Below are 19,685 nucleotides of genomic sequence, written 5' to 3'. Positions count from 1 at the left end.
GCCCTGTCTCCCTTGCTTCATCAGCCTCTTCGCCCTCTGATCTTGCTAGAAAGTTGTGAGTAGGAGCAGAAGGGCTCGGGTAGTTGGCGATGCCTTCCTACAAGTGCTGGGAATGTGCATATATTAGGGATGTTAAAATGCATTTATTTTGGTAAACATGTAACTGCTGACATGTAACCCCCCCCCCCCCCCCGGTGTCGTGCTGGTCCCTGTGAGCACCTGCTCCCGCCTGTGCTGCTGACTCCGATAGAGGCAGCAGTGGGGAGCAGGGTGGGGGAGGCAGCTCCCTGTGAGCACCAGCTCCCATCTGCCTCCCCCCCCACACCGCTGCCTTGTATCCTTGTGTGGGGAGTCAGTTTAAAAGCCAGCTCCTGCGTGTACTGGCTCCCACCTGCCCGTCCCCTGCACTGCTGCCCCTGTCTCAGCATATTCAACCACCATTCTGCACTTGCTCAGCCTGTAGTTGAACTGCTCCTTCCTGGGGTCCAGGCTGCCTTTGTATGGCTTCATGAGCCAGGGAGCAAGGGATCACTATTGGCATTCCCGCCTCTCCAGTTCTGATTTTGTGCTCTGGGAAAAAGGTTCCAGCATGCAGCTTTCTGAAGAGGCAGGAGTTCCTAAGGGTGCACCTTTCCCGACCATCCCACGCTGATGTTGGTGAAATGACCCTTTGATCCACCAGCGCCTGCAGCACCACAGAGAAGTACCCCTTGCAGTTTATGGCAAGATGGTCGGGGGCCAGGATGCGGATGTGTGTTCCGTATATGGCTCCACTGCTGTTAGAGAACCTCGCTGCAGCAAAGCCGACCGCTGTGTCCTCCATGTTTCCCAGCGTCACTACTCTCCGTAGCAGTTATTGATCACCTTGGCTACTTACAACAGCCTCGACTGTAGATTTCCACACTCCAAACTGATTCCCAGCTGACTGGGGCTGTCTGGTGTTGCAAGCTTCCACAGAGGAATTGCCACACACGTCTCCGCGGCCAGAGCGGATTTCATTCTGATATTCGTTTACTTCAAGGCAGGGGAAAGCCATTCATAAAGCTGCATGAAGTGGCCTTGCGCATTGCGCATTCAGAACTTTTGCAGCCACTGCTGATCCTCCCCTAGCTGCAGCCCTATGCGGTCCCACCAGCCTCGTGGGACCTGAATGGGCATTCCACTGTGTTCGCGGGATCGACTGGTGATTGCGTTTGCATCAGCACAAGGGCTCGCATGGACAGCGAGTCCATAGGATCCCGAGATTCATCCTCTCCCTGGCAGAGCAACATACGTACGCTCCTCAAACTACTGCACCATTAAGGGCACCAAGGCAGACACCCACATCACAATGGTTTGATGCAAAGCAGGATCCATGCTTGGGTTGTTATGGCATATATGCGGGCAATCAGAGCCAAAAAGACACAAAACGACTGTTTCCCATTGGTTTCAATCGGGGGAGGGAGCAGATGAGCACATTATGGGATGCTGACAACATGAACCCATAACCACTCATTGCACAGTTTTGGTCCCAGCATGCATCAGGAGCATAACCCAGAATGCAAAGTGACACAGGCACTGTGGGATAGTTACCCACAGTGCATTGCTCTCAAAGTTGATGTCTGGCTCCCCAATGGGGATGCACTACTTTGGACGATATTGAATTTTTCTCTGCAGTGAGGCCACAGACCTTCTGCTTTGAAAAATCAGGGGATCAGACATCAACCACAATAGATTTGCTCTTATCTCATAGTGTAGAGGTGGCCTATGTGCCCATTCGGAAGGGGTGCCAGGATCTCTTCCATCACTTGCTGCTCTGGGGGAGCACCGCTCACTCTCAGCAGAATGTGATGGAAATTGTGGGTCAGCAACTGGGAAAGCAAACAAAACATCTGCTCTGGTTTCCAGCCGGGTGGATTGATTTAAATCAAGACAATTTAAATCACCAAGAAAAAATCATTGACTTAAATCAGGTTTCCCACTGATACTACTTCATATATTTCTTAAACAATGGTGCAAATCTGATGTAAAATGCTGTACTGAGCTGTAAATGACAACAGCTAGAAGAGTATACTTTGCGTAATTTTTTTACATAACTTGATTGTATTCATTTCGGAAATAGCACATAATACTCATTACCTATGTCAAGCTGCAGATGCAGCAGCAGTACATTAGAAAATATAAGAACTAAATCACAAACAAAATAGCACTTGTATTTTATTAAACTCGATCTTACATGTTACATCTATATTTCACATTTGCAATTACAGCAGTCTCCTGAGTTGCTGGCTGAGGACTGTCCTTACACTTTTTTTTTTTTTAATTTTCAAATTTTATTAACTCTGACAGACAACTTCTCAGAACATTAAATGTGCCGTGTCCTTAAAACTGCTACAACTCGCTCTCTTACGATGATTCATTCTTGCAATGAGGCCCTGCAACATCTTGTTGAACTTCTCACACTTGACACTTTTTCCTTTTTCACCCAGGGAATGAATTTCTTCAAAGTATTCCCAGACAGAGTCTCTCTTATGCCCAGAAGCCAACTAAGGAGAGTATAGGAAGCTGTGTGCCTGCTGAACGATGTGTTGCCTTTTTCTTTCCAGTTCACTTGTCCTTTCTATGCTGCCTCCGTTCTTGCCTGTATATTGTTTCTTTGTCTTTAAGACAATGTCTTAACTAACTCTGCTGTGCTTGGCCCAAGTTCACCAGCACCAAAGCACAGAACAGAAACCATCTGATCCAGCCTGTGTCTGTCTTCACACAGGTGATGTTAGTCGGCGCACCCGCAGGAAAGGGACTTCTTCTAAGTCGTCTGCGAGGGAAGTGAAAGCTCCCTGTTGAGGTGCTGCTGGTTTGAAGGAATCCCCCCCCCCCCATGGAACATCCTCCCGCTCTCCTAAGCAAGTCACTATGGGTATGTCTAGACTACAGGCTTTTGTCGACAGAAGTTTTGTCAACAGATACTGTCGACAAAGCTTCTGTCGACAAAGAGCATCTACACTACATTCAGTTCTGTTGACAAAGCAAGCTGCTTGGTTGACATGACAGTTAGACGCAAAGGACAGTTTAGATGCAATAACGCCTTCTGTCGACAGAACTCTGTCGACAAAAGGCGTTATTCCTCGTAAAATGAGGTTTACCAGCATCGACAAAACTGCTGAGTTCTGTCGACGTTCTGTCGACAGAACTCAGCGGTAGTGTAGACGCAGGTTTAGTTTTGTCGACAAAAGTCCACTTTTGTCGACAAAACCCTGTAGTCTAGACACACCCTTTGACAGTCCCAGATGCCCCCTGGGTGTGGGATCACCACCTCTCTCCTCCCAGTGCCGTTACTGAGCCAATTACCTGCCTGTGCCCAGCATTTTGCTTATCACTCTTGCACGGGCAGCTGCGTCTTTTCAATCCCAATGTCCCTCCAAGGAGGTCACGTTTCCAAAGACCCTTCTTTACAAAACTTGTAGCCGGACCCGTCAAAGGGGCCGTGGTGGGAAAGGGTTGAATGCTGCACTAAGCTCGGTACTGTGCTGGAAGCTTGTGCTAACAATTCTGCATCACAGTCAGGGTGACGACCAAGCCGTCTCAGCTGGTTTGTAGGCAGAGTGGAAGGAGAGTCCATTATGTAGGGATTTTCCCCCAAGCATGGAGAGGGAAAAGCTGTAAAATAATTTCAGTCACCAAAGTCACTTACGCAGCTTAACGTGTTATCTCAGGAGGCGAGACTCACGGAGCCCCTCTGCTGCAACGGAGTGTGCTTCCCAAGGGCTTATTCGGGTGCTTTGAGTCAGGCTTGGCATGAGTGCAGAGTGAGCGCAATTAAATGTTACAAGTGCTAAGGAGCAGCTGCCATTCCCACCCTGCTGCTGAATCAGTGTGCGGCACAGAGGGTCATGCACTCTGCCTTGCTCGCGCTTAGCCTCATTAGCAAAGGAACGAACAGCCCAAATTCCAGCCACAGCCTCCGCTTTTTGTTGGGTCCCTCCTGCAGGGCTTTCTGTGCTAGATTCTTTAATCTTCTGCCCACTGTCATTATCCCCACATTAGAGAGGGGAAACAACTTGTCTGAGGTCACACAGCAAATCTGTCACCAAGCCAGGACTAGAACCCGAACGTCCTGATTTTCAGCCTTTCTGTTGGGCCTTGCTACCTCCTCTTACTGCAGTACTTTTAGCCTTCATTAGCTTACCCAGCTCCTGACTCATCAGAGGGTCCCATTCTTCTAGTCCTGGGCCTTAAAGACCACGTGTATAGGGCAGATAGTGATTACTCGGTCCTGAGAAGGGTGAAAGATTGTTGAGAGAGCAGCCCTGCACTCAGGATCTGCTCCCTGGAGCGGTGGGCAGCTGGTGGTAATGTACTAACCAAGAGCATCTTCGTGCCCCGCTGCTGGCCAGGCTACATACAGAGATTGTGTCTGGTGTCACTTCCAGACGTGCAGGTCTGGTTCCTGGCCAGGAATGCCTTTAAAGCCAAGAGAATCCCAACTTGCCCTGTGAAACATGCCAGCGCTGACCATTCTTCCATCCTTCTGAATCATAGAATCATAGAATACTAGGACTGGAAGGGACCTCGAGAGTTCATCGAGTCCAGGACCAAATACTGTCTAGACCATCCCTGATAGACATTTATCAAACCTACTCATAAATATCTCCACAGGTGGAGATTCCACAATCTCCCTGGGCAATTTATTCCAGTGTTTGACTACCCTGACAGTTAGGAACTTTTTCCTAATGTCCAACCTCAACCTCCCTTGCTGCAGTTTAAGCCCATTGCTTCTTGTTCTATCCCCAGAGGCCAAGATGAACAAGTTTTCTCCCTCCTCCGCGTGACACCCTTTTAGATACCTGAAAACTGCTATCGTGTCCTCCCTCAATCTTCTCTTTTCTAAACTAAACAAACCCAATTCCTTCAGCCTTCCCCATAGCTCATGTTCTCTAGACCTTTAATCATTCTCGTTGCTCTTCTCTGGACCCTCTCCAATTTCTCCACATCTTTTTTGAAATGCGGTGCCCAGAACTGGACACACTACTCCAATTGAGGCCTAACCAGAGCAGAGTAGAGCGGAAGAATGACTTCTCGTGTCTTGCTCACAACACACCTGTTAATGCATCCCAGAATCATGTTTGCTTTCTTTGCAATGGAATCCCACTGCTGACTCATATTTAACTTGTGGTCCACTATAACCGTTAGATCCCTTTCTGCCGTACTCCTTCCCAGACAGTCGCTTCCCATTCTGTATGTATGAAACTCATTGTTCCTTCCTAAGTGGAGCACTTTGCATTTGTTTTTATTAAACTTCATCCTATTTACCTCAGACAGTTTCTCCAATTTGTCCAGGTCGTTTTGAATTATGACCCTATCCTGCAGATTAGTCGTAACCCCTCCCAGCTTGGTATCATCTGCAAACTTAATAAGCGTACATTCTATACCAATATCTAAATTGTTGATGAAGATATTGAACAGAGCCGGTCCCTGAACAGACCCCTGTGCAGACACTTGTTATGCCTTTCCAGCAGGATTGTGAACCATTAAAAACTACTCTCTGAGTACGGTTATCCAGCCAGTTATGCACCCACCTTATAGTAGCCCCATCTAAGTTGTATTTACCTAGTTTATTGATAAGAATATCATGCGAGACCGTATCAAATGCCTTACTAAAGTCTAGGTATACCACATCCACCGCTTCTCCCTTATCCACAAGACTCGTTATCCTATTAAAGAAAGCTATCAGATTGGTTTGACATGATTTGTTCTTTACAAATCCATGCTGGCTGTTCCCTATCACCTTGCCACTTTCCAAGTGTTTACAGACGATTTCCTTAATTAATTGCTCCATTATCTGCCCTGGCACAGAAGTTAAACTAACTGGTCTGTAGTTTCCTGGGGTGTTCTTATTTCCCTTTTTATAGATGGGCACTAGATTTGCCCTTTTCCAGTCCTCTGGAATCTCTCCTGTCTCCCATGATTTTCCAAAGATGATAGCTAGAGGCTCAGATACCTTCTCTATCAGCTCCTTGAGTATTCTAGGATGCATTTCATCAGGCCCTGGTGACTTGCAGGCATCTAACTTTTCTAGGTGATTTTTAAATTGTTCTTTTTTTATTTTACCTTCTAAAACTACCCCCTTCCTACTAGCATTCCCTATGTTAGGCATTCCTTCAGACTTCTCGGTGAAGACCGAAACAAAGAAGTCATTTAGCATCTCTGCCATTTCCAACTTTCCTGTTACTGTTTCTCCCTCCTCACTGACCAGTGGGCCTACCCTCTCCTTGGTCTTCCTCTTGCTTCTAATATATTTATAAAAAGTCTTCTTGTTTCCCTTTATTCCTGCAGCTAGTTTGAGCTCATTCTGTGCCTTTGCCTTTCTAATCTTGCCCCGCATTCCTGTGCTGTTTGCCCATATTCATCCTTTGTAATTTGTCCTGCTTTCCATTTTTTATGAGACTCCTTTTTTATTTTTAGATCGTGCAAGATTTCGTGGTTAAGCCAAGGTGGTCTTTTGCCATATTTTCTATCTTTCCGACACAGCGGAATAGCTTGCTTTTGGGCCCTTAACAATGTCCCTTTGAAAAACTGCCAACTCTCCTCAGTTGTTTTTCCCCTCAGTCTCGATTCCCATGAGACCTTACCTATCAGCTCTCTGAGCTTACCAAAATCTGCCTTCCTGAAATCCATTGTCTCTATTTTGCTGTTCTCCCTTCTACCCTTCCTTAGAATTGTGAACTCTGTGATTTCATGATCACTTTCACCCAAGCTGCCTTCCACTTTCAAATTCTCAACTAGTTCCTTCCTATTTGTTAGGATCAAATCTAGAACCGCTTCCCCTTGGTAGCTTTTTCAACCTTCTGAAATAAAAAGTTGTCTCCAATGCAGTCCAAGAACCGATTGGATAGTTTGTGCCCCGCTGTGTTATTTTCCCAACATATATCTGGATAGTTGAAGTCCCCCATCACCACCAAATCTTGGGCTTTGGATGATTTTGTTAGCAGTTTAAAAAAAGCCTCATCCACTTCTTCCACCTGGGTAGGTGGCCTGTAGTAGACTCCTAGCATGACATCACCTTTGTTTTAAATCCCTTTTAGCCTAACCCAGAGACTCTCAACACTTCTGTCTCCTATGTCCATCTCCACCTCACTCCAAGTGGGTTCATTTTTAATGTATAAAGCAACACCTCTTCCCTTTTTCCCCCTGTCTATCCTTCCTGAGCAAGCTGTATCCTTCTATAGAAATATTCCAATCATGTGTATTATCCCACCAAGTTTCATTGATACCAACAGTGTCATAATTGTACTTATTTATTAGTGCTTCCAGTTCTTCCTGCTTATTTCCCATACTTCTCGCATTTGTATATAGATATCTAGGATCCTGATACCTTGCCTCCCAGTTTTGGCCTGACCCTCCTTTCTCTCTGCCATTGTAGCCCACGCTCCCTCCCATTTCCGACCCATCTCCCAGGTCCCCATGTTCTCCACTTACCTGTGGGCTTTGCTCACCTGTCCCCGTCCAACCTAGTTTAAAGCCTTCCTTACTAGGTAGCCATTCTGTGTCCAAATATGGTCTTCCCCCTCCTCGAAAGGTGGACGCCATCCCTGTTTAGCAGTCCTTCCTAGAATAGCATCCCATGGTCAAGGAAGCCAAAGCCCTCCTGGTGACACCATCTTCGCAGCCAGACATTCACCTCCAGGATGCACCTGTCTCTGCCTGGGCCCCTACCTTCTACAGGAATGATCAAAGAGAATACCACCTGCGCTCCAAACTCCTTCACCCATACTCCCAGAGCCCTGTAGTCACTCTTGATCCGCTCAGTGTCACACCTCGCAGTATCATTAGTGCCCACGTGGATGAGTAGCATGGGGTAGTAGTCAGAGGGCCGGATAATCCTCGACAATGCCTCCGTAACATCTCGGATACGTGCCCCCGGCAGACAGCACCTCCCGAGATGAAATGTCAGGGCGACAGATGGGCGCATCCGTCCCCCTCAGAAGAGAGTCTCTGACCACCACTACCCTATGTTTCCTATTCGCAGTGGTGGCAGCAGACCTCCCAGTCTTAGGGGTACAGGGCTTCTCCTCCTCCGGTGTAGGGGGTGATTGCCGATCTCCTGTGTAAAGAAGAGCATAACAGTTTCCTAGTACCACGGCGGGAGGGTACGGAGCAGGGGTGGAGCACTGCCTGCTGCCAGAAGTAACCAGCTGCCACTGTCCACCCTGAGCCGTCTCCTCCACCAGTGGTGTGTCCGCAGTCCTGTGTACTGGGACAGCTACCTCAGCTGTCTCCTCATGAACACGGTCCAGGAATTCCTCATGGATGCGGGTGCTCCTCAACCTAGCCACCTCCTCCTGTAGCTCTCCCACCTGCTGCCTGAGAGATTCCACCAGCAGGCACCTTTCGCATTGGATGATCTCCCCAGCCTGGATATCAATAAGTGGGAATTGCAAGCAACAGTCCCTGCAAAACCACACCAGGATCTGGGTAGAGGCATCCATGCTCAGGTGCTCTGTCTGGCTACAGGCGCAGGTGGAGGAGACAGAAGCAGTGCTGGCATAGGTGTGAGGTGAAGCATCCACTCTCCTGTGTGCTTCTGCACTGGGTAGCGCGGGGGCCAGGTAGTGCTGTGAAGCACAAGCAACATGCTCGATATTAAGAAATTCAGCATGTGTCATGATACAGTTAGCATCTCCCTAAGCACCATGTTGTCCCTGTCTCCTAGAACCACAATAAGTGCTTTGTGCTAGTAGTTATTCAGAGGCCACTAATGGTGCTCCACGCCAACTTTCTGAAGAGACTCGGAAGGCTGCAACTCTCCACTGCCTCTGCACTTTCATAAGCAGTAAAAATCCTCTGATTGCTCCTTCTGCAGAAAATTGTTCCTTGATTTCCCATAATGACCTAGATGTGATTCTGCTTCTTTTTTTAACTACTCTTGCTGGGATCTGGCACCAGGGCATGTTCTGAATGATATTGTACTAATAAAACTCAAAGTGTGCGCATTCTACCTCTCCGAGTTCCTCTGATCCCGATTGTCTTTGGCTGCTGATTCTCCCCCCTCCCCAACCCTTCCTGATGCCAGGAGTTTGTCGTGCCTGGTAATACCCTGTGTCTCACAAACCATTGCAAGGGCTGCTCTGCAGCAGGGAGCAGTGAAGAGGAGGAGTTGGGAGGGGAGCAGCTCTTAGAGAAGGATGAAGCTTTTTAAAAAAAACCAGCAGTTGTGATTCAGAAAATCGCTGGCAATCTGCTTTTCTTTTTCTTTTCTTAAAACACTAAGAAACACATTAGAGCAGAGGTGGGGAACCTCTTGTCTGTTTAATTTGGTTTGGCCTGTGGCAAAGCTCCAGGCTGCAAACCAGAAGCCCTTAGTCTTGGTGACCCTCCCCTCCTCATGGCTGGAACCATAACTTCAGATGTAAGTCAGGTTGCCAGACTGCTTGGTGTCCACGCGGTTCTGAGGCTCAAGGAAGCTCTGAGTCTGTGTCTGTGCCCCTGCAGTTCCCGTTGGCAGGGAACTGCAGCCAATGGGTGCTGAGTGCCGACAGAGGCATGTAGTCTAGACATACCCATAGTGGCAGCTTCTGAGAACACTGGGGGGGACAGGGCAGGGGGCAGTCTACCTTAGCCCCACTCCCCGGAAATCATCTGAGGTAAACGGCACCCAGCAGGAGCCTGCGCCTCTCACTCTCTCCTGTACCCACACCCTGAACTTCCTGCCTCAGTCCTCAGACCCTCCTGTACCCGAGCCCACTCCAAACCCTTCGGCCCCAGTCGGGAGCCCCTCCTACACCCCTAAACCCCTCATTTCCCACCCCACTCCAGAACCTAGGGAAAGCCCCAAGCCCCGCCCCCCCCACACACACGGCTGTGTAGCCCACGATGGATTTTTTCTATGGGTCATTGGCCCCTAACAGAAAAAAGATTCCTCATCCCTGCATTGGAGCATATTCCAGTCCAAACCAACCCACTGATGTTTGGCAGTGAAAGCCTTTTTATGGTTGGTATAGGAGGGTGATTATGTGCTAGTATAATGTGAGTAGCAACAGTAGGTGGTTTCTGCTAAGAGCAGGCTTCTTTTTTTAAGTACATCAGAAGCAGGAAGCCTGCCAAATGGTCAGTGTGGCCACTGGGACAACCAAGGTGCTAAAGAAGCACTCAAGGAAGACAAGGCCATAGCGGAGAAGCTAGACGAATTCTTTGCATTGGTCTACAGAAGACGTGAGGGATAGTCCCATGCCTGAGCCATTCTTAGGTGATAAATCTGAGGAACTGCCCCAGAGTGAGGTTTCAATTGAGGAGATTTTTGGAACAAATTGATAAATTAAGCAATAGTAAGTCACCAGGACCAGATTCACCCAAAAGTTGTGACACAACTCAGATTTGAAATTACAGAGCTATGAACTTTGTACAGATGACTGGAAGATAGCTAATTTAACCTTTTTAAAAGGCTCTAGAGGTAATCCTTGCAATTACAGGCTGGTAAAACTAATTTCAGTACAGGGTTGAAACTAAGAACAGAATTGTCAGGCAATGTGTTGGGGCAGAGTCAGCTTTTGTAGAGGAAAATCATGCCTCACCAGTCTGTTCCAGTTCTTTGAGGGGGTCATCAAACATGAGGACAAGGTGATTGCATTTACAGAGCATACTTGCTTTCGGAAAGCCTCTGGCAAAGTCCCATCCCATAAGTTCTTAAATTAAGCCGTCATGGTCCTCTCATGAAACAGTAACTGGCTAACTCGAAAAAAGGTAGAAAGAAATGGTCAGTTCTCACAGTGGAGAAAGGTAAGTAGTGACTCCTGAGGTGCTGATCTGGGACCAGCGCAGTCAATACATTCATAAATGATCTTATGTAAATAGGGAGGTAGCAAAGTCTGCAGATGATACAAAATTACTCCAGGCTAAGTTCAAAGCAGACTTGGAAGAGTTACAAAGGGATCTTGCAAAACTGGTGACTGGGCAACAGAATGGCAGGTGAAACTCCATGTTAATAAATGTAATGTAATGACCATTGGAAAACATAATCCCATTGGTACGTACCAATGATAATCTAAATTAGCAGTTGCCTCTCAAGAGAGACATCTTGGAGTCATTGTGACTAGTTTTCTGAAAACATCAGCTTAATGAGCAGCAGCAGTCAAAAAAAGCTAATAATTAGGGCTGTCAAGCAATTAAAAAATTAATCGCGATTAATCGCGCACACTGCCCCTTTGAAACACCGCCCCAGGGACAGTACAGCAGAAGCCTGGGATCAGCTGGAGTCCCCAGCTGACTTGAGCTCGGTGCAGCACTACCCCTGTGAAAGGCCGCCCCAGCATTTCCAAGGGGCAGCACTGCAGGAGCCTGGGATTAGCTGGAGTTCCCAGCTGATCCCTAGCTGCTTTGGGCTGCCCCATTGAAATTAACGCGTAAATTGTGCTCTGCGTTAATCGCAGGCGTTAATGCGCATTAATTGACAGCCCTACTAATAATGTTAGGAACTATTAGGAAAGGGTAGATATAATGCCACTGTATAAATCCATGATACATTCACACCTTGAATTCTGCGTGCAGGTCCAGTACCCCACCTCAGAAAAGATCTATTGGAGTTGGAAAAGGTACAGAGAAGGGGAACAAAACTTCTTTTAGGTATGGAAGATCTTCCATATGAGGAGAGATTAAAAAGACTGGGACTGTTCATCTCACAAAAAAAGAGATGACTACCTCTATGTAGATATATAATAGCTGGAATCAAAAAAGAATCAGAGAAGTTTAGGAAGGATAGGACTATCAACAGCTATTAGCCAAGATAGTCAGAATCCCAGCTCTATGCTCTGGGTGTCCCTAAACTTCCAAAAGCTGGGAGTGGATGACAGGGAATGATGGATCATTTGATAATTGCCCTGAATTGTTCTGAAGCATCTGGCATTAGCCACTGTCAGAAGACAAGACACTGGACTAGATGGACCATTGGCCTGAATCAGGGTATGTCTACACTCACACTTCATCGACACAACTTTTGTCATTCATGGGTGTTTAAAAAACACTGCCCATGAATGACAAAGTTTTGCCGTGGCAAATAAAAAGTGTGAATGTGGTTTTGTCGGCAGGAATGCTCTCCCACTGACAAAGCAGAACCCCCTTATAGGGTGTGCAAGTATTTTCTTGGCAGAATGGCAATGAACAGCGTTCACCCGAGCTGACCTTTAGCGACAAGGCTGGATCGACACAAAGCTGCTTGGTGTAGGCATACCCTCAGAGTGGCCATTCTTATGAAAAGAACCAGCTTCGCTTGGCTCAAGCCCAACAGAAGCTCCATAGCTCACTGTTTTTAAGCTAATCGTTTTGGGAAGCAAATGTTGTAGGAAAAAAGCTATTTTCAGCTTTGGTCAATGTCACTTTCCAAGGCTGGGTCAGAGGCGAATTGAGGGAGGGAACGCAACACATTGCATCAGTGCTAACCATATCACTCCCATGGACTTATTTTTCTTTCTACCAGTTTAGATTTTACCCAAAAAGCTTCTGTGAAATTAAATGGGGCAAAGAGATCATGGCCCAACTTTCGCTTGTACAGCATTTGCATCAGCCATCTTGTACCGGAGCATGGCCTGGGAAGACTAAAGAATAGAGGGCAGCAGACATTTGGTCAGCTCTTCCGTGGAGTGAAAAAGTGGGAAGCAGGGATTTTGGAAATAAGCATCAGGCTGATGGACTGTAGTAACTCAGCAGCCATTCAACAAAGAGCCAATATGTCTAGGCTATCTGGGTAAAGGTGACTAGTTTGAGTTTTAAGCTTCAAGGACAGAGAGCAGAGGAGTAGTAGAGGGGAAAAAGGTATCTTGATGGTTCTTTCAGACTCCTCCATGTCTCCGTCTGAGTCCCAGTAGCAACACTTGGAGCCCCATCCTATGTCTTGGTTTGTATAAGTTCAGTGGGGCTGCATATGGTGAATGGATGCATCCATACATATCCAATTTCAGGATCAGGACCACAGATGGTTTAATTATGAGTCATGTGTATTAATCAGCCTTGCAAATGATTCCTGTAGGTGAGGAGTATGGTGATCTTTTTATAAACTCACTAGTCTTTGGGTTTTTTCATTAACAGTTATAGAAGAGGAGGGGTGGGGAATTAGACTTGCGTGTGCACTGGTAAAGTTACTTACAGTTTGACAAAGGTGAAATTAGTCTAAACCCTTGCTGTATTTTAAGCTATGTAATAAGTTTATTTGAGAACAGGTTTAACGCAGCTTGTAGTGATGCTAAAATAGTACATGATTAAATCAAAAAACCCAAAGTGGCCTAACATTCCCTCTCCTAATTGTGGGTTTGGAATCTCTTATGCAATTAATCATGAATTTAATTTTCATTCTAAAAATGAATAAAATGTTCTCTTGTCTTTCAGATAGCTGCCCAAGAGCTGTCAGATAACAGAGTGATCACTCTGAGCATGGCTGGCAGAAAACTGGATAAAAAGGTATGTGGGTTTCCTCCCCTCCCCCCCAACATGCAACCTTTAAACATGTTTATCAGCCAAGGGATCCTGAAAATTATTACATGTGAAAGTGACTCAGGATAACCTAATATAGCGGTTCTCAAACTTTTTGGGCTCCGGAACCCTTTACATGCATAAAAATGTATGCGGAGCCCCAGTGGTTCACTGACTGTATGTGTTGTACCTATCGATGTTTCCAGTTTGTCAACCTCGCGGAACCCCTGGAGATGTCTCACGGAGCCCTGGGGCTTCACGGAGCACAGTTTGAGAAACACTGACCTAATAGATAGTAATAGAGATTGCAATGGCACTCAGCAGATCTGAGAGGAGTGGGTTCCATTTCCATCTCTATCATTGGCTTGCTGGGTAGTCAGACAAATAATTTTGTCTCCCTAGCCTCAGTTTCCCCATCTGTAAAATGGGGATAGTGATGTTTATTGAAATTGCTTTGAGATCTACTAATGAAAAAGGGCAGCCGTAAAGTGAGACCCTGGGATCAGTCCAAACGTTTGCTCACATATCATTGCTGCTGGACCTTTACTTCCTTGCCCCATCAGTTGTGTTGGGTGCTTTGTCTTTTGAGGATATTAAACAACAAACCTGTTATTACTCACCATTTGGGGTCAGATTCTGATCTTTTTGAGTAGCACCTTACCCCATGAGCAATATCATTGATGGCAAGTGGACTGCTCATGGATTATATTTTGGGGATTGGCCTAAAACTAACAATGTCAGACTATGGCTCTGTGTGCCGGATGTGTGTGCAGCTATGAATAATCTCTATGCATATAGAGAAACTGCCTGTCTATAAACAGCCAGGAAACAAGCGGATCTTTATCAGGAGTGTAGCAAAAGATAGTGAAAGTTGACAACAAACAAGCATTGGCTGGAGTCAGTATATCTCCGAGAGTATATTACATGATTTGTGTGTCAAGGCTGCTGTGGTTTGCTCTAGAGAAACCACAAAAGGGGTTGCTCTGTGCTCTTTATTGCTGTGAATATCTTTTCATTCCGGGACATGTGGTGTATATTTTGAGTTTTTTTAACACTTCAGATATTTTTCTAACCCTGAATTCAGCTGCAAGGTTTTCCGTTCGATGCAGAATGCATATTCTTAGATGTACCCTTTGAGACTAACAAAAAAACCTCTCTGTGCCTTTTGCTCCACTCATCTGAAGAAGCTGGCTGTGCCCACTAAAGCCTTATTCCCTTCCATGTTAAAACATATTATAAGCTGTACAAAGTCTGGTTGAAACAGAGTTGTTTAATAAAAAGCGGGATTTTAACCCAGTTTAATTAAATGGTTGCTTCGTGGTGTGTGAATGTTCTTAAATGGATTTAAACCTGTCTTCTGTCAGTTTGGCTGCCTTCTTTTAAATATGCAGGGACAACCTAAACTGCTAGAAAGTTGGAACTGCTACAAATATGTCCATACTTCAAGGACAAGTCCTATATGTTTAGGGTATGAGCTGCAAAAGTGCTTAGCATTGCTGTTATACTGCGCCCATTGCATCAGTGGAGTTTGATCACTGACTTCAAATAGGATCAGTCAGACTAATGCTGAGAGCTTTGGAAAACCACATCCTTAATACTTACAATGTGCAGGTCATAATAAAGATGAGGCTAGTTTCTTTTATAACAATGCTCCCATTTTAGGTGCTTATTCTTAATCCTATCAGTTACTCTTGTAAAATGTGGGGATGTTTAATAATCACTTATGGTCACTTTAATTCTGTGTTATATTCTTCCGTGCCTCAGCAGAAGACAACTAGGAGGACTAGGTCCTCTACGTTGTAGTGGAGAGTGTCATTTCTCTTTTTCAGGGTGTCCCGTGCCTGAGCATTGTATGGCTGAATGGAATAATTGTATAACCTATATTGCATTTTTCCACAGGACCTGTTTGGAAAGTCGGATCCATTTCTAGAGTTTTATAAACCAGGCGATGATGGGAAATGGATGCTGGTCCACAGAACAGAGGTGAGTAGGACTATTATTTGAGGCTTTAGATTAAACAGTTGGGGTATGTCTAGATTACATGGCTCCGTTGACGGAACCATGTAAACTACTTTACCCGACATAATCAATGAAGCGGGGATTTAAATAATCCCCACTTCATTAAAATAAACATGGCCGCCATGCTGTATGGCATAAGTTTCACGAGGCATAAGGGAGTGGTCGACAAAGGCTTCCCTTGTCGACCAATCCATGTCTAGACTGCTATGCTGTGCCGGATCAGCTGATTGTCGGCACAGTGCGGCGGCCATTTTTATTTTAATGAAGCGAGGATTATTTAAATCCCCACTTCATTGACTATGTCGGGTAAACTAATTTACATGGCTCCGTCGACGGAGCCATGTAGTGTAGACATACCCTTGGTGCCTTTTTGTCCTTATCCTTTTTTCTGGTAGCATTACTGATGAGGGGACAGATGGACCTTGTTGTAAGTCTTTTCCTTGCCTAGCCATGCCGAAGACTGTGTGACTTGGAAGGGGAGAGAAGTGATGGTCAGAATTGCAGCAAATGAGCTAAACATATAATTGACAGGCAGAAAGAGGCAGCAACAGGGGGGAGGGGAAAGAGGAGGGAATACTTCAAAGTGGCAGTGCTGCATGCAGCCTGGGCAGACCCTGGGCTCCACACGACGCTGCCACTTTGAAACGCCATGTGTAGCCCGGGGCCAGTTGGGGTGTCTCCAGGCTGCATGTGGCATTTCAAAGTGGCAGCACCACATGGAGCCCAGGATCAGCGGGGGATTCCATGCAACGCTGCCGTTTTGAAATGCCGCATGGAGCCTGATGCCTGGTTCCCTGCAGTGTTTCAAAGTGGCAGCGCTGCAGGGAGCCAGGGGTCAGCAGCTGACCTCGGACTTCATGCAGCGCTTTCTCCTGTGAAGTGTAGCATCAGCTCTAGGACTGTTGCTACACTTAAAAGGCGGAGGTGCTCTATCGAATAATCAAATAGTCGATAAATGCATTGATTATTCGATTAGTCAGTTACTCGATATTTAACATCCTTAGTTTCTTCTAGTCCTACAAGTCTATAATCAATGTATTTTTAGGGTTTCTAGTTATGGGGGTTTATTAATTTCATTTTGACCATGCATAGTCATTTCCTTACCTTGACTTCAACCAGAGCAGCTGATGCTTGGTGCTGCTCACAAATGTCTCAAATTGGGCACTCAGAATCAGAGGCTGCTTTTGACAGTGTTGGCCAAAGCATTCTAACTGATGGGTAGAGTCTCATAGACTCATAGACTTTAGGGTCAGAAGGGACCATTATGATCATCTAGTCTGACCCCCAGCACAGTACAGGCCACAGAATCTCACCCACCCCTCTTAGAATAATCCTCTCACCTATGTCTCAGATATTGAAGCCTTCAAATACTTTGAAGGCCCCAAGATGCAGAGAATCCTCCAGCTGAGATCTGTGCCCCATGCTACAGAGGAAGGCGAAAAACCTCCAGGGTCTCTGCCAACCTACCCTGGAGGAAAATTCCTTCCTGACTCCAAATATGATGACCAGCTAAACCCTGAGCATGTGGGTCAAGACTCACCAGCCAGACACCCAGAAAGTTCTCTATAGTAACTCCTATTATCCCTCCATTGACCTATTTCCCACTGATAATGAATGGTCAATTAGTTACCAAGATCATGTTCTCAAACCATCCCCTTATCATAGAATCATAGAACTGGAAGAGACATCAGAAGGTCATCAAGTCCAGCCCCCTGTTCTAGGCAGGACCAATCCCACCAAAACCATCCCCTTATCATAGAATCATAGAACTGGAAGAGACATCAGAAGGTTATCAAGTCCAGCCCCCTGTTCTAGGCAGGACCAATCCCCACCAGTACAGTCCCTGTGACTGCTTAATCCCAGAGAAAACGGAGAATTTCAAATCTAGGGCCATCCATTCAGAGCTAAGATGAACTGAAAACCAGAACTGGTTGGGAATTGTGGAGTGTTTTTCTAACACAATGCCCCCTTCCTACAAAACTGAAACTTTCCATGGGAAAACTTGATGTCATTTGCTGGCCAGCTCTAGAGACATATTTTAGTGAGTCCCATTTGACTCATTACTGGCTGCTTGGCACTGGCAGTATTTGTTCATTATCTGCTGTGAATTTTGTTGGGAAACCTGACACTCAATAAAATACATGGATTGCGAAGCTTGGTGCCATACATGACAGAGTCTATTAAAGTTTTATTTTCTATAGGCACCTGAGGGGGAAATTCTGTACATTTTCAGGGGCTTAAATAACGTCCCACTTAACTGCCCTGAAAATAAACTGGAATTCTGAATGACAGAAACATCTAAATGGTGGGGAGAGGAAGGTACTAGAATGAGGTGATTGCTGGCTCCTTTGGGCTGCAGCTTTTCATATGTTCCTGGCTGTTCCTGTCATTATGTGTTGTTCAGTAACAGAGGTGTCTGCTGCGGAAGGCTAATGCTGTCATTTCAGTGTGTTTTAAAGTAAGATGTGACTCCACAGCTGGGTGCCATGTGGTGAAATACGCATTGATCCTTTCATAGACACCCACCCCCAGAGCATGGTGTCTAGCAGCGTATGGGCACCATGAAGTTTGTGGTCTTAATGTGCGTGGGTTTCCCGCCGGGTTTTTCCAACTGGATGGAGGAAGTGTTTACAAATCTTGCATTAAACTGTGCTCTTAAAGTCAGGTTTTTTTCTTATTCCCTAACGGGGAACTGTCTGCATCACCCATGTTGCAAAATAAAAGCCAGTCCGTGCTTCGCGTCACTAGCTGCTGACAGCTCAGCCTATCCTGCCAGAGCAATGCTAATCCTGATTGTTTGAGGAAGCCCTTGATGGCTTTGGAGAGATCAGAAATTTTAAGCAACTAGAAGATTTGCCCAGTGTTTGCTCAGGTCCTTAATGCAGTTCAATTGTGTTTTTTGGAAAATAAATGAAAACGTGCACGTTTCATTTGTTTGAATCATTGCTCTGGGGTGGGGCTGGAGTCTGCTGGCTGTCCTAGCGAGAGAGGATAATCCCAGCCCCCTCTCACCACAGCAGCATGGGGCCACATGAGAAGTGACTCTCCATGGTTGCTGTGGCTCCACCTGGCACAGCCGGGGCAGAGGTGCATGTCCCCTGGCTGGGGCAGGTCCAGGTTTGTCTGCCCCCTGCGGTTCCCAGCCAGAGTGAGGAATGCAGCAAACTGTGCACTTTCCCCTCACTCCCTGACAAAGGGGAACAGCCAGCAGTGTTCCCGTATGAATGGTGGGGAGAGAGCTGTAGCCCCCCCTCGTCCTCCCAGAAGAGCACCTGGGGGGGTGGAGGCTTGGGGCTGGGGCAGTCCTGGAAGGGGGGTACACCCTCAGCCAGCCCCTTTCACCCTCCTGGTGATTGTCTCTTTTTTTGTATGGTTTTGTGTGTCCCCATATGCATGGGGGGGGGGGGGAGCTTCAGCTCCCCCACCTCCACATAACCAAACTATGACCTTGCTTTAAGTTATGGTCAGAGGAAGCTACGTACCAGATTTGATGGTCCTAGCCTGTACCATTTGGGAGGAGTTCTTGAACAGACAGACAATCTCTCTCAAATATATAGTAGATGTACCTGCCATGTATGTTTAGTGTTCATTGTTCTGCATGGCTGAAAACTGGCTGGGAGTGCATCCTTGAGAAATGGAAGTTGTATTATCTGAGAGAAATAACGTGGAAAAATACATTCCTAATCTTACCTGCTAGCATTTCCAAGGGAAGGCTGAAGGCATGTTTGCCTTCCTTGTGAAGCCGCCTGTTTAGAGTGTTATGCTTCACGGCGATTGGTTGTTTTCAATGTCACTCAAGGGTAGGACAAGAAGTAATCAGCATAGTTTGCAGCAAGGAAGATTTAAGTTGGGTATTTACAATTGTTTAAGCCTATGGACAGTTAAGCACTGGAAAAGGGTTCCCAAGGGAGGTTGCAGAATCTGGAGTTTGGCTGCGTGTATTTGGAAGGTTTTGAACAGCTTGAGCATATCCCTGTCCAGGATTGTCTAGGTTTATATAGTCCTGCCTCAGCACAGGGAGCTGACCTCCTCCCCACACTTCTATGATTCCCCCCTCAGTGCATGTTCTGTGTGAGAGTCGTATAGCTCTGAGCTGGGAGATTGATTCCATAGTTCCTGCCATAGAAACTCGTACTCTTCGCTCTGGAAGTCCCAGCATCAGCCCGGGTTGAAGATGCCTCAGATTGGAGACGTTATGTCTGCCTGCTTTTACACTTTGGAGTCCTAACAAA

At 46.3% G+C, this 19,685-nt stretch overlaps 1 protein-coding gene across 5 annotated transcripts in view; it reads left to right on the top strand.

The window, feature by feature from the left end:
• The window catches only part of CPNE2 (copine 2), a 167,000-nt gene that overhangs the window by 77,984 nt on the left and 69,331 nt on the right, over nucleotides 1-19,685 (top strand). For all 5 annotated transcript variants that reach the window (XM_075940373.1, XM_006121032.4, XM_075940372.1 and 2 more), the window contains 2 exons: nucleotides 13,351-13,422; nucleotides 15,334-15,417. In XM_075940373.1, the coding sequence (XP_075796488.1) occupies nucleotides 13,351-13,422; nucleotides 15,334-15,417 (156 nt within the window). The remainder of the gene's footprint in view (nucleotides 1-13,350; nucleotides 13,423-15,333; nucleotides 15,418-19,685) is intronic.

The sequence above is a fragment of the Pelodiscus sinensis genome, chromosome 12, assembly GCF_049634645.1.
Source record: "Pelodiscus sinensis isolate JC-2024 chromosome 12, ASM4963464v1, whole genome shotgun sequence".
Lineage (NCBI taxonomy): Eukaryota > Metazoa > Chordata > Testudines > Trionychidae > Pelodiscus > Pelodiscus sinensis.
The sequence above is the reverse complement of the archived record's forward strand: the minus strand, read 5'-3'. Positions and strand labels throughout refer to the sequence as shown.